This window comes from Lepidochelys kempii, chromosome 15 (genome assembly GCF_965140285.1).
Source record: "Lepidochelys kempii isolate rLepKem1 chromosome 15, rLepKem1.hap1, whole genome shotgun sequence".
Taxonomy (NCBI): Eukaryota; Metazoa; Chordata; order Testudines; family Cheloniidae; genus Lepidochelys; species Lepidochelys kempii.
Genome location: NC_136394.1, coordinates 5,171,837 through 5,193,853, shown reverse-complemented (window position 1 = coordinate 5,193,853; position 22,017 = coordinate 5,171,837). Strand labels below are relative to the sequence as shown.

Sequence of the window (22,017 nt, the reverse complement as noted above, 5' to 3'; positions counted from 1 at the left end):
TGGGCCACTCTTGAGCAGAGGGCTTGTCTTCATGTACAGCAATGCAGCCAGCATAGTGCTATCCCACCAATATAACACTGTCTACACGGGAGTTAGGTTAGTGTAACTACATCACTCAGGGGTGTGGATTTGTCACCCTCTTGAGCGTCGTCGTTATACCGATATAGGGCTGTAGCGTAGACCTGGTCCTAGTGTTGAATAGTGCTTAATGGGGCAGTGATTCTGCCATGGAAAGAAATGCCCCAAGGGAGTAAGGCTATTTACTACTTTGGGGTAGGGACTGTCTCTGTGTTAGGACATTTATCCAGAACCTCCCTCCACTTCCTGATCGTCACAACACACAATGCAATACCACACTATGCAGAAATGATATGAACACTAATTTCCACTTGTGGCCTAACTCTGAGGCCTCCCAAATGTGAAAGACTGATGCAGTATTCAGACTCTCTCTCCACGCGTACATTGATTTTAACTATTGTGTTGAGTGGCAGAAGAGTTTTAATTCTTTATTGTAATTGTTTGGCTGCCTGGCACACGCTGCTTGCGAATACCACGTGGTTAATGCAATGCACTTGCAAAGGTGAATTTCAGCCTAATACATGAGTTGCAGAGAAAAATGCTCTCCTGTAACTGACTCTAATTTACTTTCTATTTTTGTTGTCCTTTAGGAAGCAAACTGCTGATTTTGGTGCTTTGCTTGAACATCCAGTTGGAAGTGGAATCTTGCCCTGGGGCGTGTGTATGCTACAGTGAACCCAAGATCACAATAAGCTGTCAGCAGCAGGGACTGACAGTAATCCCCACTGAGATCCCCATTCAGACCCAACGCATCTTCCTGCACAACAACAAGATAACCCTGGTGAGGTCCACCAGCTTCAGTTCCTGCCGCAACATGACTATCCTTTGGATCCATTCCAACAACATCAGCCTCATCGAGTCCAGGGCATTTTATGGGCTTGACAAACTAGAGGAATTAGACCTCAGTGACAATGTGAACTTGAAGTTCATCAATCCCACCACTTTCCAGGGTCTCATTCACCTTCACACCTTACACCTGGATCGCTGTGGGCTCCTGGAGCTATCCACAGGGCTTTTCCGAGGGTTGTTCTCCTTGCAGCATCTCTACCTTCAGGATAATAACCTGCAGAACCTGCTGGATGACACTTTCCTAGATCTTGCAAATCTCACCTATCTGTTTTTGCATGGTAATAAAATTAAGAGCTTATCAGAGAATGTCTTTCGTGGGCTGATCAACCTGGATCGGCTCCTGTTGCACCAGAACAGAGTCAGCCTGGTTCACCGCAGGTCTTTTCATGACCTTGGGAAAGTGATGACCTTGTATCTGTTCAATAACAACTTGACGGTGCTCCCTGGAGAAACAATGGCTCCCTTAGTGTCCCTCCAATACCTTCGTTTAAATGGCAACCAGTGGATCTGTGACTGTCAGGCTCAGTCCCTCTGGAATTGGTTTAAACAGTTTAAAGGATCTTCATCAGAGCTGGAGTGCCATCTGCCCGCTAACTTGGCAGGGAGAGACCTCAAAAGACTGCAGAGCAGCGACTTGGAAGGATGTGTCGACTCTTTCAATCAGATAAGAACAAGTGTTTTTAGTACTAAGACCAGATCTGGCAAACTGCCAACCACCGACTCCCCACTAAATTCCCGGGACGGCTCCCAGAAGTGCTGCCAACCGGAAACTGATAAATCCTTTATTTATGAAGCCAAGGGTAAGGCAGGTCCATCTTCACACAGCAGCCGGCCGTCCCCCAACAACCCTTTCAAAGATAAGGAGAACATGTCCAAAATAAAGTACATCGAAACGGACCCTTCCAAAAATGGGAGCAACAAGCAGATAAACGACTCCCCTTTTGGGACCTTCCCCAGCGTTGTAGACCCTCCATTGACCAAGTTGAAACCAGAATTCCTAGCTCCCATTCAACCCTCCACAGTCCCAACCAAAAAGAGGCAGGGGTGCTCTAAAAAAAACAAGTCGAAGGCCCAGTGCCGCCTCACCCAGCAAGGAAACAGCTCCACATTACATTCAAGCCTGAGTCTTTTGCTTCCCCTCTTGGTGTGGAGCTTACTGTTGCTCTGCTAAAAGCAACTCTTTCCCTTGGTCAATGACACATTAACACCAGAATTTTGCTGACCTCCATAAATGTTGCAAGAGTGAAGCAAACTGCTATACACCCCGAGAAAGCTTTGTTACACAAAAGTTAACTGGATGCCTTTATTATAAAAAAAAAAAAAAAAAAAAAAAGACAAAACCAAGATGTACATAATTTATTTGTCCTGAAACCTGTGAGTCATTATACCTTTTGGTCTTTGCACTTACTCACATAGTAGCTTTTGCTAAAGCCGATGGGCGCGCGCACACACACACACACACACACACACACACACACACACACACACACACAACAAAACAAAAGAGTATGTAAGAAAATGCTCCTGAAAGAATGTTTAAAATTTGTTTGTAACTTGAACTCATACTGAACGGCATTGCAAGTTCCCATTTGCAGAGGTGATGCATTTGATGCTACTTTACTCCTATGTTTATGAATATTGCAGTTTTACTGTGTTCATTTCCGTCATGCCATGTTTATGGGCAGCATTTGTTGAAGAATGCTGCCTTTTCCTTCACTGAGATTGCAGTATATATAGATATGCATTTTATTTTACTTGTGTACAAGTATACAAAAAATATAAAATAAAGATTTCTTTTTCCTAAGCTGTCGTCATCCACAAGAGGTGAAGCATGCTGGTTAACTGAAAAGCTTGGAAAATAAAAGGGGCTCAGATCTTCCCATTTAACTCTCAGGCCTGGGAGGTAGCGTCCAATATCTAATGTGAAGTCAATAAATGAGATGTACTTTGCACCATTATGCAGTCTTTAATTGGCATCAACAAAGGATTTCCTTGAATTAAACATGCTGAGCTAATGCTCCAGCTTCCCTTCCCACCTGTCCTACAGCTTCCCCCAACATCTCATGCATATTTCAAGATGCTCAGAATAGCTGAAAATATTAACCCAGCCCCCTCCAAGCCAAATGTTCCAAACTCTTTGGTGTAGGAATGGTGACTAAGCAATCCTGAGTGCTCACAGGAGTCACAAGGTGCATTTTTCTTTAGGCCTGTACAAATTACTGAATCCAACCCTGTGATTAAGGAATCTGCCTGCTAATACTCGGGAAGTGTTTCCAGAGCAATGCTGTGTTCACATTTGGGTGTGTCAACCAGGAAACATAGCCCCAGACAGGCTGTTGCTAGGCAATAAACATGGCCTTGTGGCCAAGCAATGGCTAGGTATCAAGGAGATCTGGGTGGCCTGCCCAGGAGGTCTGGTGGAATTCACTTCATTAGCCCTGCAGCTCACTTTCCCATCTGTACAATGGGGATAATGCACCCTTGTGTTATGAAGATAAATACATTGCTGTCTGTGAGGTGCTCAGATACCATGGTGATGGGCCCATAAAGTACCTTGGATAGAAATCCGTATGTTTCTTTTGTATTAAAAACAGACCTGTCTCTTGTATCACAGGTTATTCCAGAGCTGTGGGGGAAATCATTAGAAGATGGATTGCTTTTCCCCATAAAGTGGCTAGGTTTCCTCTGTGATCTGTAACTTCCTCAGTGAGAGGGTGAAGTCATTTGTATATTTGCACCTAAGCCTGATTTGTAACATGCAGGTGGCACGTAATGACTTGACCTTTGCCTCTTTATTCTGTGCGAGTCATAGGGCCTTCACCACTGCCTTCCATTTTTGGCAGTCCCTTGCTGCAGTCTTAGCTTCTTCCCATGTAATTCTGATAGCTTTCAGTTCTGCTTTGGTTACGTGTTTTCCATCATCTTTGGTCTGCCCCACTGCCCTTGTCCTGGAGATTACAGGTCTAGGCCTGCTGAGAAAACCAAAAGCAAAAGGAATCAACGCACCAGAACCACCCATAACATTTTTCTGGGCTTGACAGAGAAGAGATCTGACACTTCACATACCTTGGCAGCACCGTAAGCAAAGCAGGTGGGACAGGCAAAGACACGAAAGCCAGACTAGCGAAAGCCAGACATGCCTTTGTAACCCTAAAGCCGAGCCGGAGTAACAGAAACCTGGCCCTCTGAAGTAAACTTTGAATATTTAACACCATTGTAAAATCTGTCTTACCATATGGTACCGAAACTTGGAGACTTATTAAAATCTTACTAACTAAACTTCAAATTTTTAGAAGCAGCTCCCTTAGACAAATCCTCAACATCAGAGGTCCAGAAAAAATTCACAGATGAAGAGCTATGGAGGAGGATGAAATGGAAATGGATAGGACAGAAAATTATGGAATGAACTGAAGCTAGCTAGCTGACACATGGAGGAAAGAACCAAATACTATAACAAGACAGGTACTGGCATGCAAAACTTTGGTCTAATTCTGGCTCAGATACCATGGCGATGGGTTGGGTTTGGTGCAGGGCTGGCTGGATGGGTGGCATTGGTGGTCTGTGAAATACAGGAGATCAGGTTCGATGACAGGGTGGTCCCTTCTGACCTTAAAATCTATTACTCCATTGTTAGACTCTGAGCAGGTGGGTTTCACAGACAAATATTTGCCATAGTAGAGCAAAAATGTCTGCACTGATGCACCAACGACATCCAAGTTCAAAACACACTCCACTCTGGATCCACATCTAAACCTCTTGAGTGGCCTGTGTCTCTGAACTGGGCCAAAACTGAATCCCACATCTGACCCCCCTGAATGTCAAGGTCATGCCAATCCAGCCCCGATCCCTGGCACACCCCAAGAGGCAGAAGTCCTAAGCCTGGCACCTCCTGTGGGGCTGAAGCCCTGGGGCTCCAGGAAATATTCGGTGAGAATTTAAGCCCTGTCTATGGCCTGCAGTGGAGTGGGCTGAGAGAAGCTTTGGGAGAACAATGCTGAAAAGGGGGGAAAAATATGTGGTGGTGGCGGGGAGAGGCACCCAGATACCACAGTGATGGGCACAGCGTTATAGATTAGCATAGATGTTCCAAAGTTGTTTCGATTCTGGGTAAGCAAGTTTAAGTTAAGGATCAAGACCCCCATTATCCAATGCATAGTCACCAAATGCTGCTATAACCCTCCCATCCCAGCACATGGGTTTGGGTTCAGGGCCCTGCTTTGCTTCCTGGGGCTTGGAGTGATTGTGCTCAGTTTCTGTCACTCGTTGCTGTAGTCTCCTTTCTGCACCTGGGTCTCACCTCGCCTGGGAGGGCCAAGGGGCAGATGGTGGGACAGGGATGGGACTAGAGCAGGGGTGGGGGGAGATAGCCAGGAAGGCAGGGGGTGGCGGAGGATAGGGGAGGAGAAGGGGCAGGAGGTGCTTTCGCTGTGTATTGGTGATGTTGATATATAACAGCAGCTGGCCCATCCTTAATGCCTCTCATCCGAGGATCTCAAAGCCCTCCACAAAGATGCACCAATAAACCCTGTCAACCCCATAGGCAGGGCAGAATTTCTAACCCCAGTTTACAGCATCACAGCGGCTAGGTGAGTTGCTTAAGTTCACATGGGGAATCAGTGGCAGAGCTAGGACCAGCACCCTGCCCCTCACTTCCTCACCTGACAGCCACTGTTGTCAGGGGCTCCTGGTCTGGCCTTGGGTTGCCCCGCAGTTGGGTTCTTGTGACAGGCTTGAGAAGGGTGGCAGGGTGACACAACAGTGTATTTAAATTCCAAAATATAACCAGGCTCCCCTTAAGCCCGTAGGATCCTGCATGCGGCATTCCCAGCCAGCGCAGCATCTGTCCTCAGTTGGAGGCCCTAGGCCCACCAGGGCACAGGGCCCCCAGGTCTCCAACACCATAGCCCTCCCTGCCTTGGAGTGGCAGGGGCAGCAACATGGAGGGCAGGAATGCAGTTGTGGCGCTATGTAGCTCGTGATTTTAAGGCCTGCCTGGAGATCATGGAATTAGCCCAATGCTGGGACTTTCCAAACGAGGTGTGTAGGGGGTGGCAGCAGGGATTCCTGCTTCAGCCACCTGCTGGTGGACAAATCCTGGCATTGGGCTGCTCCAGCTGCTCACGGGTGCTGGCGTCTCATCTGGCTGGCCAGTGGGGAGAAGGGGGCAGAGCTCACAACATGCAGCATTCAGGCTCCCCTCTCCGGCCTGCCCCACAGTGACCCCCGGCAGCCATGTGTGCTACTGGTTTGGACACATGGTGTCTAAAGCCAGCCTTTCATGTCCTGGTCCTGTAAGGTTTGCAGTGCCCTGAGCACCCAGTGACGTCACTGGCTGCTCAGCGCATCACAGGATCAGGCCCTTCAATCACAGAGGCCCAGTGGCATTATGGCCCTGAAAGCAAGGACAAGGGACGCAGCACAACGCTTGGAAAAAACCACGGGCAAGAAGAGAGTGTAATGATGGGTAGGGCCTGTCACCAGAGCAGTGAAGTGTGACTTTGCTGAAGCTGGACTCCTAGGGTTGCCAACTTTCTAATCGCACAAAATCGAACACCCTAGCCCCGCCCCTTCCCCAAGGCCCCGCCCCCACTCACTACATTCCCCTCCTTCGGTGGATCACTCTCCCCCACCCTCACTCACTTTCACTGGGCTGGGGAAGGGGCTTAGGGTGCAGGAGGGAGTGAGGGCTCTAACTGTGGGTGCAGGGTGGGAATCTGGGAGCTGCGGTGGGTCACCAGAGGGGCGAATTTAAATCAGCTTTATTAACCTTGTGGACACTCTCATTCATGGGCGTCATATAAAACTCCCTTTTTGGTAGGCTAGCCCCCTCCCAGCCCCGCCCCTTCCACTTGAGGCCCCGCCGATACCCTGCTACTTCTATCCCCCCTTGCCGGCTGGAGCCCCAACCCCTCTGCCCCCACGATGGCCGGAGGAGCCCTGGCAGAACTGCCCCACCCCAACCCCCGGTCCAGGGTGGCCCGAGCACCGCCCTGACCCCTAGTCTGGGTCACTCCCTCCCTTATAACTTTTAGCCCAGTGGTTAGGGCACTCACCTGCCATCTGAGAGACCCCCTCCCCCTTTTATTTCCCCACTCTGCCTTAGAAGGAGAGGAATTTGAGAAGGGCTCTGCTACCTCTCAAATGAGGGTTCTAACTCCTAGGCTCTGGGGTATTCTTGTGGGTCCCCCTCGGTCTCTCCTGATGAAGCTGACCCACTGTGGCTGAATAATGAAAGAGTCATTGGAGCAGGAGACTGGATCCGGGTCTGGCACATCTGTGGGGAGTGCACAAACCACCAGGGTATAGATTTGCGCTCTCTCTCCCCACCAGGGACCAGATTAAAGAGTCAGTTGGGCCAGTATTTAGAGCACTCACCTAAAAGGTGGCAGGTCCCTCTTTCAATTCCTTCTCAGGAGGAGTGGGGACTTGAACCAGCGTTCTCTCCCAGCCTAGGTGAGTGCCCTGACCAGTAAGCTAAATGTTACAACAGAGAGCCTCTTCCTTACCCCCAGGCTTCTTGCAAACAACGCCTTAGGCACCCAACCCCAGAGAGGCTTCATGGCTGTGAATTGCTGGCAGAGGTCAGTGCCTATGTCTGTCAGAAGGACAGGATTTAACACACATCCCTGTCACGGGATCTCCCTTGGGCTACTCCCCACCTGGCCTGCTGGCTTTTGTGGATCGCGCTCTGTGGTGTCTCTGTCTCCCCATTCATTGCACAGGGCGTCAGGGATGGCAGCATGTTACCTGATGCTGAGCATTGCCACACCCTTGGCTTAGATCCCAGTAGTCCCCACAGCAATCAGATTCACAAACACTACTGCGCAGAGTTCCCCTTTATGATCTCGGCGGCAGGACAGGGCTCTTCCTGTGCACATGGCTGTAGCATCCCGAGGGGACCTAGTTCTTCCTTTCTTTCTTGATCCCATTCATGGACCCACCTTCCTTCTTGAATTCCAGCACACATGCCCTTCCTCTTGGCTAACAGGATTTCATTCACAGGCTCCCCTTATTGCATGGACCAGCACTCTGGTTTGGCTAACGTCAGAGGCCCAGATGAGCAGGGGGTTGCTTGTCAGGCCTCATGGGAGTCCCCTGTTAATAGAAAGAAAAGGAGGACTTGTGGCACCTTAGAGACTAACCAATTTATTTGAGCATGAGCTTTCGTGAGCTACAGCTCACTTCATCGGATGCATACTGTGGAAACTGCAGAAGACATTATATACACAGAGACCATGAAACAATACCTCCTCCCATCCCACTTTCCTGCTGGTAATAGCTTATCTAAAGTGATCACTCTCCTTACAATGTGTATGATAATCAAGTTGGGCCATTTCCAGCCCAAATCCAGGTTTTCTCACCCTCCGCCCCCCCCCCCCCCACCCACACACAAACTCACTCTCCTGCTGGTAATAGCTTATCCAAAGTGACCACTCTCCCTACAATGTGTATGAAAATCAAGGTGGGCCATTTCCAGCATGCATCCGATGAAGTGAGCTGTAGCTCATGAAAGCTTATGCTCAAATAAATTGGTTAGTCTCTAAGGTGCCACAAGTACTCCTTTTCTTTTTGCGAATACAGATTAACACGGCTGTTACTCTGAACCCTGTTAATAGAGACAGCCTGGGATCTCAGGGAGGAGACTGCCAGACTATGTTTAGTCCTTTTCTTCACCTTGAAATGTGAATGGATCCAACTCAATATCCTCCACTGTGTGCTGAGCTGAAGGGGACAGGCCATTCGGTTGCCCCCCAAAACACATGGATGTCTTGTGGAAACCCACATGCTACCTGTGGGGTGCAAGCTAAAGATGGCCCTCCCTGAGCAGGGCCACCATCCGCAGCACACTGCTGTGCCTGCTGGGGTGAGCACAGTGCACAGGACTTACTGACCTCACAGATGGTGGTGCCATGGGCCTGCTCTAAAGTCCAATAGCTGGGCTGGGACAAAGCTGGCAGCTGCTGCACACTGAGGCTGCTGCTGCATCAGACATGCACCTGCCTTTGCTGCAGCTGCTGCTCCAAGGGGAACTCAGCTAAAGGCCCATGGGGAGGCAGCTCCAGCTGCTTGTGAGAGGTTGGAAAGAAAGCAGAGCCCAGCTGCTTTGGTTGCACTGAGTGGAAATCCTGTAGCTGCTGCAACCTCCTCTCTCAGCCTGTACAGCCCCAGCTCTGAATGGGAAAGGCAGCTCTCTCCCACGGCTCCTCCCCAGAGCCAGGTGACACCCACAGCCCTGTCAGACCCCCGCACACATCAGTAGCACAGCCAAGCCCAAGTGCTCCAGATTCTTATGTCAGGCCCAAAAATACTGTGAGTAGTTCTGGCTGAACAATGGCCTTTTCAGGGTGCTGCCAATTCTGAAACACACATAAAATTGTCTTGAGTCGAACCAAATAAGTTGACCAAACATCAAGTTGGGGCAAAATGAAACTTTTTGATTTGCCCCAGCTTGACATTTTCTTTTTGATTCTGGTGCTTTCAGAAAAGCAAAGGTCTAGCTTCCCAAAACACAGGGCGTGAAGAACTTCCACAGCACTTTCCTGCCCGTGGTCAGGGTACTCTCCAGGGAGGTGAGAGACCAGGCGCAGTGCGCCCACCCCGCATAGAGAGTTGAAGCTAAGTCTTCCACACTGTAGGAAAATGCCTAATGCACAGGGCTACGGGCTATTCTCGGGCGCTCTCTCATCTTGAAGCTGTTCTCTTTTGTACAAATAATTTGCTAGTCTTTGGAGCAGGGACTCGAACTCAGGTCTCCCAGCACTGAGGGGACTGCCCGGCCCACCAGGCTGTAGGGTCATTCCTACGTACTCTCCCTGCCCAGGGATTATTCATTGTCATCACGAATGACTGTGAATTGCTGCTGTGGATGACAGTGGGTAGTTGGCACGGGGAAGGGGCAGGAGTGAGGCAGAATGGTGGGGACGGGAAGGCAGAAGCCATGTCCCTGTCCCTTACAAGATGGGAGGTGAGAGGCTGCCGCTGGGTTCCTTGTGCTCCTCTATCCCCACACCCATCCTGTGAGAATGGTGTTGGCTCCGGAGAAGAGGGGGGAGGGCTCTGCCTGCTTCTTGCAGAAAGTCTGATTGGCTGCTCTTCTCCAGGAGGCGGGGCAGTGTGGAAGACAGCCAATCCGAGTGGGATTCCCCCAGGCAGAGCTGAAAGCTGTGAGCAGGCTGAAGGTTTTTGGGCTCGTGGCCAGGTAGCTCCAGGCCCTGCAGAAATCAAGGGACTGGTGAGGAACTCATGAGCATTGACAGCACAGCCCCTGGCGTGGGCAATGCCAGCCCTGCTGTAGGGCAGGGGTACTAGCCCTTTGGAGCCTGACCCCGCTCCTGTCACTGTGAGCAGGAAACAAAGCTCAGTTTCTTCGTGTGTATCACTCACCCTCGTTACACATCCCCGTGAAGAGCCCCAGGGGCCCATCCTGCATGGAGCCCCCAGCGCACCACAGCAGATCTGAGCAGCTGCTGTACAGCCAGAGGCCACGGGACAATACGCTCATCGCGTTGGTCTGCAGGATGCCACCTGCCACTGCGGCTGCTACGGGGAGCCTCAGCTGCTGAGGGGCTCCATGAGGAGCTCAGGAGGGGGAGCCATGCTAGGGGAGGGCTGGGTGTGGAGCAGTGTTTGGGGGCAATGCAGCACTATAGGAGGTTTTTTGGGGGAGTGTTTACTCAGGGATTGTCACTAGCTGGAGTAGGAGCTTTCATGGGTGCCTCTGGGCTGAGAGTGACCCAAACGCTGGAGCTTTATGAAGATTTCACAGCCTTTGGAGGAGTATTTTTTAAAGCTATCTTTGCCTCTGTCATGCTGGAAGCAGAGGGGCAGCGATACTGGACTGTACCACAGCTCCGCCAGGCCTGGTGTCCCACCAGCCTGGATGCTTCCAAGGACAGCACCTTCCCCATCCCAGAATGCACCTGGCCAACTGCATTGCTGAGCATGGTGGAGATTTTCTATCCTGACCCCCATAGCGATCAGCTTCTGCTCAGGAGCAAGAGAGCAGATTAGCCGAGTCTTAGCATGGTGAGCTCCAGGTATTATTTTCTTGGTCATAACATTATTCTTCCTCTTTCAACCAGCTCAGTGGTGCCCAGTCTTGTGGCACAGGAGGGCCACATAACCTAAGCAGAGCCTTGTGTGGGCCATATGGAGTCTACCTATGTTAAAAAGATTGAAAGTCACCTGTACTGATTTATGTTTTAATTTCCACTTGTTTAGTGTATATTTTGAGAGGGTGTTTCTATGTCCACTATGGTCCATCTACACACTTGTGTAAACTAAAGTGATGTAAACATGATGACAAAACGCTAATGAACCAGTCATTAGTATATTGTGTTGAAGTAGGCTGCGGGCCTTATTATACGCTGTGGTGAGCTGTGTATGGACATACATTGGGCACTTCTAACTAGATCATTCAGTTGTCATGGCAAAGTGCTTCAATAGTCCCAGGATGCCTGTGGGTAGGACAATGCTGGAGCTCTCTTGCAGACTCAGGCTATCCCACCTATCGATTTCTCTGGCCCATCACTCGAGCAGTTCCCAAGTGTAGATGAACTCAGCCTCCCAACAGCCGTTGACGGAGTATCATCTCCCCTTTGAACAGGGGACCTGTGGCAAAGCGACCAAGGGTAGAATGTTGAGAAGGGCTTAGCACCCACAATCAGGGCCAGACTTTGAAGTCAGCACACTGGGTGCTGAGCTGTATTTACAATCTTGTTGTGGGTGATGAGAGTGTGAAAATCTGGCCTGGGGTGACCTGTTCAAGGTGACAGAAGAAATGTATGGCAGAGCCAAGAACTTAATGAAGATCTCCTGGGTGTCAAGTCAGTACCTTAGCCATAAAAACACAATTTTATCACTTGGCTTGGAGAGGATGGATAAACTTTGGATTATTGCCTGAACATTTGGGTCCTTATAAGGAAGGGCAGCAAGGTCTAGTGGCTGCAACACAGGCCAGACAATCAGGCATTCCTGAGTTCCCATCCCAGTTCTGGCACTTCCAGAATGTATGACCTTGGACATGTCACTTGACCCCATCTCAGTTCTCCCATTTGTAAAAGGAAGTTAATGTCATTCTTTGCACTGCTCTCCAAATGCTTTGAGGTGCCTCCATTGCTAGGTCAGGGCTACGATGTGGGAGTATTCATTGATTAAGTTGGAACAAAGCCCCCGGAATAGCCTGATTGATGACTCCTATTTGGCTGCCACTTGTTAAATAAGGCCCACGCACCTCTTCTTTTGCCCCCTGATATTTCCATTCACACTCCAACATCAGCAGCAGCAGGAGCGGCTGCTCCCATGGAATATTTATAAGCTGTTCGCAGAAATGTCAAGAAGAGCCAGTGGTTATATTAACACACACTCGGAGCAGCAGGCTTGGAAAGTTATCTTCTGTGATTTTTAGTCACAGCGCTGTATATAATGGTTACAATTGCTTACAAATCCTGGTGACATTTTGTTGTTTCTTGACAAACAGCCGATCAGCAGCTTGACACCCAGACAGGAATCTATCACTTTTACTAGTTCATTAACTGTGTTCATCCTCCTCTCTTCCACAGTGCAGAATTAAGGCTGGAATACCTGTAAGGCACAGTCCCTTTATGCATAACAATTAGAGGCTGCTTCTGAACACAACACAAGATGCAGCAGTATAGGATCATAAACATGCTCACCATTCTATTATCTCACACATTTACATGAGTTTCAAGTTGACTTCAAGATGCCGGGATTAAATGTTCTGCATTGCTTTGGGCAGTAAAAGTTTAAATTTTAAAAATTTCCCCAAGTGGATTTGTTACAGTAAAAACTTCTCTCATGCTAGCTGGTGTTTAACTCCTGAGACCATCTCCCCATCACAGGTAGACTCCAACTTTGCCTGGAAGGGGGTGGGGCTCAGGTATTCTCAAGCCAGTCTGGGGGTGTCACAGATACGAGTGAATTGGATATTTCTAGAGATGGATGACTGACTGAAGCAATAAGATTGCACCCCACTGTTAGCGGTTTTCCCTTCAGCAGACAGAAAGCAGAAGACCAAAGTTCAGGCAATGCGATCTTTACTGGGGTTAAGCAAGCAAGCATATCATAGCTTTGCACATTGGTAGAGACCTTTTCCCTTTGTCCCTGTTCCTACCTCCTCCTTCTTGCCCCTGGTCCCACCCCTTACAACTTATGGTCATGGTCCGGTTTGGAGGGTCTTGGGTCTGGGGGTTTCGGTACCACCCCATTTCATAGAATCATAGAATATCAGGGTTCGAAGAGACCTCAGGAGGTCATCTAGTCCAACCCCCTGCTCAAAGCAGGACCAATCCCAACTAAATCATCCCAGTCAGGGCTTTGTCAAGCTGAGCCTTAAAAACCTCTAAGAATGGAGATTCCACCACCTCCCTCGGGAACCTATTCCAGTGCTTCACCATCTTCCTGGTGAAATAGTGTTTCCTCATATCCAACCTACACCTCTCCCACTGCAACTTGAGACCATTGCTCCTTGTTCTGTCATCTGCCACCACTGAGAGTAGCCGAGCTCCATCCTCTTTGGAACCCCCCTTCAGGTAGTTGAAGGCTGCTATCAAATCCCCCCTCACTCCTCTCTTCTGCAGACTAAAGAAGCCCAGTTCCCGCAGCCTCTCTTCATAAGTCATGTGCCCCAGCCCCCTAATAATTTTTGAGGCTCACTGCTGGACTTTCTCCAATTTGTCCACATCCTTTGTGTAGTGGGGGCCCAAAACTGGACACAATACTCCAGATGAGGCCTCACCAATGCCAAATAGAGGGAAAAAATCAGTTCCCTTGATCTGCTGGCAATGGACCTACTAGTGCAGCCCAATATGCCATTAGCCTTCTTGGCAACAAAGGCACACTGTTGACTCACATCCAGCTTCTCGTCCACTGTAATCCCCAGGTCCTTTCGTGCATAACTGCTGCTTAGCCAGTTGGTCCCCAGCCTGTAGCAGTGCATGGGATTCTTCCATCCTAAGTGCAGGACTCTGCACTTGTCCTTGTTGAACCTCATCAGATTTATTTTGGCCCAATCCTCCAATTTGTCTAGATCACTCTGGACCCTATTCCTACCGTCCAGTGTATCTATCTCTCCCCCCACAGTGTAGTGTCATCTGCTAACTTGTTGAGGGTGCAATCCATCCCATCATCCAGATCATTAATGAAGATGTTGAACAAAACTGGCCCCAGGACTGACCCATAGGGCACCCTGCTTGATACCAGCTGCCAACTACACATCAAGCCTTTGATCACTACCCATTGAGCCTGACGATCTATCCGCCTTTCTATCCACCTTCTAGTCCATTCATCCAAGCCATACTTTTTTAACTTGCTGGCAAGAATACTGTGGGAGACCATATCCAAAGCTTTGCTAAAGTCAAGGTATATTATGTCCACCGCTTTTCCCATATCCACAGAGCCAGGTATCTCATCATATAAGGCAATCAGGTTGGTCAGGCATGACTTGCCCTTGCTGAATCCTGATCACCTTCCTCTCCTTCAGGATCCTGACGCAGGGAAGAAAGGTAAGCAGCAGGATACGGACCCTGGACTTCAGAAAAGCAGACTTCGACTCCCTCAGGGAACGGATGGCCAGGATCCCCTAGGGGACTAACTTGAAGGGGAAAGGAGTCCAGGAGAGCTGGCTGTATTTCAAGGAATCCCTGTTGAGGTTACAGGGACAAACCATCCCAATGAGTCGAAAGAATAGTAAATATGGCAGGCGACCAGCTTGGCTTAATGGTGAAATCCTAGCGGATCTTAAACATAAAAAAGAAGCTTACAAGAAGTGGAAGGTTGGACATATGACCAGGGAAGAGTATAAAAATATTGCTCGGGCATGTAGGAATGATATCAGGAGGGCCAAATCGCACCTGGAGCTGCAGCTAGCAAGAGATGTCAAGAGTAACAAGAAGGGTTTCTTCAGGTATGTTGGCAACAAGAAGAAAGCCAAGGAATGTGTGGGCCCCTTACTGAATGAGGGAGGCAACCTAGTGACAGAGGATGTGGAAAAAGCTAATGTACTCAATGCTTTTTTTGCCTCTGTTTTCACTAACAAGGTCAGCTCCCAGACTGCTGCGCTGGGCATCACAAAATGGGGAAGAGATGGCCAGCCCTCTGTGGAGATAGAGGCGGTTAGGGACTATTTAGAAAAGCTGGACGTGCACAAGTCCATGGGGCCGGACGAGTTGCATCCGAGAGTGCTGAAGGAATTGGCGGCTGTGATTGCAGAGCCATTGGCCATTATCTTTGAAAACTCGTGGCGAACCGGGGAATTCCTGGATGACTGGAAAAAGGCTAATGTAGTGCCAATCTTTAAAAAAGGGAAGAAGGAGGATCCTGGGAACTACAGGCCAGTCAGTCTCACCTCAGTCCCTGGAAAAATCATGGAGCAGGTCCTCAAAGAATCAATCCTGAAGCACTTGCATGAGGGGAAAGTGATCAGGAACAGCCAGCATGGATTCACCAAGGGAAGGTCATGCCTGACTAATCTAATCGCCTTTTATGATGAGATTACTGGTTCTGTGGATGAAGGGAAAGCAGTGGATGTATTGTTTCTTGACTTTAGCAAAGCTTTTGACACGGTCTCCCACAGTATTCTTGTCAGCAAGTTAAGGAAGTATGGGCTGGATGAATGCACTATAAGGTGGGTAGAAAGCTGGCTAGATTGTCGGGCTCAACGGGTAGTGATCAATGGCTCCATGTCTAGTTGGCAGCCGGTATCAAGTGGAGTGCCCCAAGGGTCGGTCCTGGGGCCGGTTTTGTTCAATATCTTCATAAATGATCTGGAGGATGGTGTGGATTGCACTCTCAGCAAATTTGCGGATGATACTAAACTGGGAGGAGTGGTAGATACGCTGGAGGGGAGGGATAGGATACAGAAGGACCTAGACAAATTGGAGGATTGGGCCAAAAGAAATCTGATGAGGTTCAATAAGGATAAGTGCAGGGTCCTGCGCTTAGGACGGAAGAACCCAATGCACAGCTACAGACTAGGGATCAAATGGCTAGGCAGCAGTTCTGCGGAAAAGGACCTAGGGGTGACAGTGGACGAGAAGCTGGATATGAGTCAGCAGTGTGCCCTTGTTGCCAAGAAGGCCAATGGCATTTTGGGATGTATAAGTAGGGCATAGTGAGCAGATCGAGGGACGTGATCGTTCCCCTCTATTCGACATTGGTGAGGCCTCATCTGGAGTACTGTGTCCAGTTTTGGGCCCCACACTTCAAGAAGGATGTGGATAAATTGGAGAGAGTCCAGTGAAGGGCAACAAAAATGATTAGGGGACTGGAACACATGAGTTATGAGGAGAGGCTGAGGGAGCTGGGATTGTTTAGCCTGCAGAAGAGAAGAATGAGGGGGGATTTGATAGCTGCTTTCAACTACCTGAAAGGGGGTTCCAAAGAGGATGGCTCTAGACTGTTCTCAATGGTAGCAGATGACAGAACGAGGAGTAATGGTCTCAAGTTGCAGTGGGGGAGGTTTAGATTGGATATTAGGAAAAACTTTTTCACTAAGAGGGTGGTGAAACACTGGAATGCGTTACCTAGGGAGGTGGTAGAATCTCCTTCCTTAGAGGTTTTTAAGGTCAGGCTTGACAAAGCCCTGGCTGGGATGATTTAACTGGGAATTGGTCCTGCTTCGAGCAGGGGGTTGGACTAGATGACCTTCAGGGGTCCCTTCCAACCCTGATATTCTATGATTCTATGATTCCGCAAAGTGCTTCAAAATGGATTCTTTGAGGACCTGCTCCATGATTTTTCCTGGGACTGAGGTGAGGCTGTAGTTCCCCGGATTTTCCTTCTTCCCTGTTTTAAAGATTGGCACGATATTTGCCTTTTTCCAATGATCTCGGACCTCCCCCAATCACCAAGAGTTTTCAAAGATAATGGCTAATGGCTCTGCAATCACATCTGCCAACTCCCTCAGCACCCTTGGATGCAGTGCATCCAACCCCATGGACTTGTGCATGTCCAGCTTTCCTAAATAGTCCTTTACCTGTTCTTTCATTACTGATGACTGCTCACCTGTTCCCATACTGTGCAGCCCAGTGCAGCAGTCTGGGAGCTTTGTCTGTGAAGACTGAGGCAAAAAATTCACTGAGTACTTCAGCTTTTTCCACATCGTCTGTCACTAGGTTTCCTCCCCCATTCAGTAAGGGTCCCACACTTTCCCTAACCTTCTTCTTGTTGCTAACATACCTGTAGAAACCCTTCTTTTTACCCTTCACATCTCTCGCTAGCTACAACTCCAGTTGTTCTGTAGCCTTCCTGATTACACTCCAGCATGCTTGAGCAATATTTTTATACTCCTCCTTAGTCATCTGTCCAAGTTTCCACTTCTTGTAAGCTTCCTTTTTGTATTTAAGCTCACCGAAGATTCTCTGTTAAGCCAAGCTGGTTGCCTGCCATATTTGCTATTCTTTCCACACATCAGAGAGGGGGAGGGAGTGAGGTTGTGTAATGGCCAAGGCCAGGCTTTTCTTTGGCTTTTAGTGTTTCTTATACCTTCTCCCCACATCCTCCTTGCCCCTCGCAACTGGTTGCTTGACCTTATCTCAGGAGAGGAGTTGAGGCAGGACTGTCCTTCAGGTGTACGCTCATATATTACACTTCCACTATACCCAGCAACACTTCCTTATCTTTTCTCATTGTACTAAAAGCCACAACTGATTGTGGGAAATGCAACACTCAGTGTCTTTTCGCTTTTTTCACACATATTAGTAAGGATATAAAAGTATCAAAAATCAAACCCGACATTCTCTCTGAGACCAACAAATAGGCTTATGTACTAAGTCCCACTCCCAATCCCTCATCCACAACAAACCAAATGTCTTTTTGGTATATGAAAAGTTTGGTTAATTTCACTCAATATTTGTTCAGGGGTTGTTTTATTTTCTGGAGATTCCTGCACTTTCCAGATTCTGGTATGGATTGGAAGAACAAGAAACAATTAAGATGGAGGATCTCCTGGGTCCGCTGGCCTGCCCAGAAGTAAGAGGTCTTGGCAATCTTTGAGAAATCTTTTTCTTTCAGCTTTACAGCCTGAAGAGGTGGGGAAAAATTCAAATATGGTTCCGAGAAGCATCTAAATTCCGAGGTGCTTATCCAAACTGAACCTCTGGGCCTGAAATCTGAAGAAGAGCTCTATGTAAGCTTGAAAGCATCTCTCTCTCCCCAACTGAAGTTGGTCCAATAAAAGATATTACCTCCCTCAGCTTGTCTCTCTAATATCTTGGCACTAGCATGGCTACAACACCACTGCCTACCTCTGGGTCTGCTGTTATTCTCTCAGCACATTTCCCTATTTCCACCAGGGGCTACAGCTTTTTGCAGCTGCAAGAGAGAATTTTAACTCACTGAGCAAATTTGTGATTTTGCCACAGAAAGGAACTCACCCCCAACACCTGGGACATGGTTATTAGAGGGAAGAGTTTGTCCTTTTCCTCTCAAAGCCACCGGCCATGGCCATGAAATGCTTGAGGCAGGAGCAAAGCCTCATCAAGACCAATCTGTATAAGTCCCATATTTCCCCATCTTTATTCGTGCCATTATACAGCTGAAAGCAAGCTGAGGTCGGAGCTTTGGGAATGGACAACCTCTCACCACAGACCTGTATGGGAAACTGTACAGAGGAAAGGGATTGACAGAATGCAAAGAAAATCTTTGGGCCTGAAGCTTTTCTTGCTGCTCTAAGGGCTGGAGCTCAGCTGTCCACAGTGCCATGGATGTGAGTCCTGCTAGAGGTAGAAGACTTTGTGGTCTGGAAATGTGGGGGAATGGATTTACTCAAGGCTTCCATCCTCCTATTTCCTTTCAGAGGACCAGCCAATGTCACGAAAGGCAATGAATAAAATACAACCCATTGGACACCCACCTCCTGAGGACAAGCTGAGGAGCCTTGAGGCTATTCCGAGTACAGTTGGGCAACACTGTTCAGCAGAAATCTTTCTTTTTCCTCTGAAGAATGCAGGCTTGGGTCAAACAAAACATTTCACCAGTTCATGGTAATTCCGAAAAAATTTTCAGTCAAAACCAAAATTAAGAAAAAAAAATTAGAAATGTTAGAACAAATTGCCGCTATCCAAACAAACTCCCTGGTTTTTAGGACTACGCTCCCGAGGGGAGGTAGGTGATGTTCTCAGAGATGAGGAGGAGCTGCCTTCTTTTCTCCAGTAGCCCAGTGGTTAAGGAATCACCGTGGGATGTGGGAGACCTAGGTTTGAATCACTGCTCTGGAGAAGGGACTTGAAGTCTCCAATGGGCATGCCTTGACCACCAGCCTGTAGGATAATCTAGTGAAGGGCTTGCTCAGTCTCCCCTGTTGAAGCAGTTCCACTGTGTATAAAGTACTGGAGTAGTCACTGGGCCAGAGAATGAGTAAGAATGATTCCAAAACCTGGCAGTTAGGGCACCAAACAGGGAACACCTTGGTTCCAGTCCCTGTGACAATGACTGGGGCCTGGGGTCATGATGGGCACCTGCCCAGTGGGGAATGGGGACAGACTGGGCACCTGCCTGTCACAGGGTCTGTTCTATGCCTCTCTGTGTTCTCAGCAGCAACCTTAAAACATAGTCTGTTCACACAGCTCCTCCATCTGTCTCTTGCTCCTACCATGCTGAGTTCACATGCTCAACCTGCCTTGGCAACAATTAATATTCGGTCATCAGAGCTCCCACTCTGGATCCTCCTTTCCTGTGTGCTGATTCCATTCAGATCTTGGTGGAATCTTCATACCATCCCAACCAGGCTTAGGGCGATCCTATTTTCCCAAAGGGAAAACGGGACACTGCACGGGGCTGGTGCAAGCTCCCTCCCCCCAACCCCAGCCCTCCCTGCTTCCTGCCAGCATGGACTGAGGTTCCCCTTCTTTCTCCCCCATGCATGAGGCTGGCACGATGTCCCCACCTCCTACCACTCTTCTGCACGGAGCCAGCCTGAGGCCCTCCTCTATCTCCTGCATGCAGGGCTGGCCCAAGACCCCCTGCCGCCCACCTGAGTGAGGCTGGCCGCTCTCCTGAACCCACAGTTCCTCTATGCCCTGACCCCACTTTTTTGGCAAAACCATGCATTTGTCCTGTTTGCTCTTGCCAAATGATGATCAGTTGGCAATAACAAATGGGACAAATGCCCAGTTTTGACAAAGAAAAAAACGTTGGGTCGGCCAGGACAGGGCTTAAAAAAGGGTCCGTCCCAGCCAAAACGGGACATTTGGCCACCCTAACCAGGCTACTTGACTCTTGGCCTTCTTCCCTAGGAGGAGTCAATGGATTTGTACCCAGTGGATAGCAATGCATTCCTAGGGGGTGGGTAAATTGAAGCACACACATGGATCATAAAAATATACCCCAAATTCCCACACTGATCACACTGCTCTACTGGGGAATGGCGCCACACTGGTTAACAGGATGGTTGGCTCTCTAGGGAATCGAGACCTCTATGCAACTCAGTAGTCAGAGCTGAGTAGTGAAGAGTGAGGGTAGGGTAGGGGCAACACTGCCTCTCCCACATCATTCTCGTCAAGACCAGTTGCAGGAGTGTTGTTCCAGCCTAATGGTTGCTCTGACATCACCATGCCACTTACCCCTATATCAGGTACAAGTGTGATGGGACCAAGCCCATCACCTGTGCCTTCATCACCTACAAATGTGACATCACTATGCCACCTGCACCTACTGTCACACCTGGTATTGTGACATCACCATGGCAGCTGTATATCTGAGGGCATAGCTTAGCACCCTCTTAGCAATTGCGGAGATACCCAACGTGCAAGGATGTGCTTTTCTTTCCTGACATGTTCATTTATTGTAATGACACTTAGCCAAGCTGCATGAGCAAATCTCCCTGTGCCGACTTTGCTGCTGTAACATCTGGAGGCTTTGGAATAAACTCATCATGCTGGGTGCTGTACAGATATATAATAAATGAAAGTCCCTGCCCCAAAGAGCTTACTATCAAACAGTGACTGTGCAACACCTTTACCTGGAGGTTTTAAAGGGAGGCTGGATAGCCATCTGTTTTGGATGGTTTAGACACAAGAAATCCTGCATCTTGGCAGGGAGTTAGACTAGATGACCCTTGCAGTCCCTTCTAACTATATGGTTTTACGATTCCATGATTCTACCTTCCCTACACTGAATTTAATCCGCCACAATTTTGCCCCATTGCCTGATTTATCTGGGTGCTTCTGCAATTCTTAGAAGTCTTCTCTAGTTTTGACTAAATAATTTTGTGTCATCTTCACATTTTGCCACCTTCCTGCTAACCCTCTGTCCCAGACCATTATGGCTGTATGAGTTCAGCTGTCCAAATTGAGATGAAGGTGTTAAATGGTGTCCACACTGGTGTTAAGAGGGATTTTCAGGCACATTAAGCTAGCTCCATTGGGTTAACATGATGGGAAGGAGGACTTTTTTCCTAGTCTGGGCAAGGCCTAATACATTTGTTAAAGCTTTGGTCCTAATATGGACCTAGAGGCACCTGCTGCTACCCTCCTTACATGATGAAATTGACCATTTTTACCTCCTCTTTATTTTCATTCATTCATTTCTGAACCTCACCAGAAATTTTCCTTTCACCCTGTGGCTATTTCCAGGCTACAATACACTCTCATGAGGGACTTTTGTACAGTGCCAACAAACAACATCCAAACGTCTACTTTTCCCACTCTTTTATAAACAATCTCATATAATTCTCATAGATTGGAGAAGGGTGATTTCCATGACAGAAGCCATGCCTGTTTGTCCTCATCATACTATGAGCATCCAGATTTTTATAACTCTCTCATTATTTATTTTTTCAGCTGATTTTCCTGGTGTAGCGGTAAGGTTCTCTGGACTGTAATTCACAGGCTCATCCTAAGTGCTCTTTTGAATGATAGGTACAACACTGGATAACCTCCTGCCCTGTAGTAGAAAACCTGATTGCATATTACTGTGGTAGCAGCCCAGCCACTGGATTTGTAAATCCCTTCAGAACTCTTGAATGGAGCTGTCTAATTGATCAGTTTGTTCCAGTTTCTCCTCTTTTGTCATAACTTTCTAAAGTAGCTTTGTCAAGGGCAAGGACGATATCCTAGTATCCTCTGGGATGAA

The 22,017-nt window shown here is 48.4% G+C and overlaps 1 protein-coding gene across 1 annotated transcript in view; it reads left to right on the top strand.

Moving 5' to 3' along the window:
- RTN4R (reticulon 4 receptor) overlaps positions 1-2,731 on the top strand; it is a 143,797-nt gene extending 141,066 nt beyond the window's left edge. The window contains exon 2 of the mRNA XM_073312445.2: positions 669-2,731. Coding sequence (XP_073168546.1) covers positions 669-2,098 — 1,430 coding nt within the window. The 3' untranslated portion in view covers positions 2,099-2,731. The remainder of the gene's footprint in view (positions 1-668) is intronic.
- Positions 2,732-22,017: the final 19,286 nt, after the last annotated feature.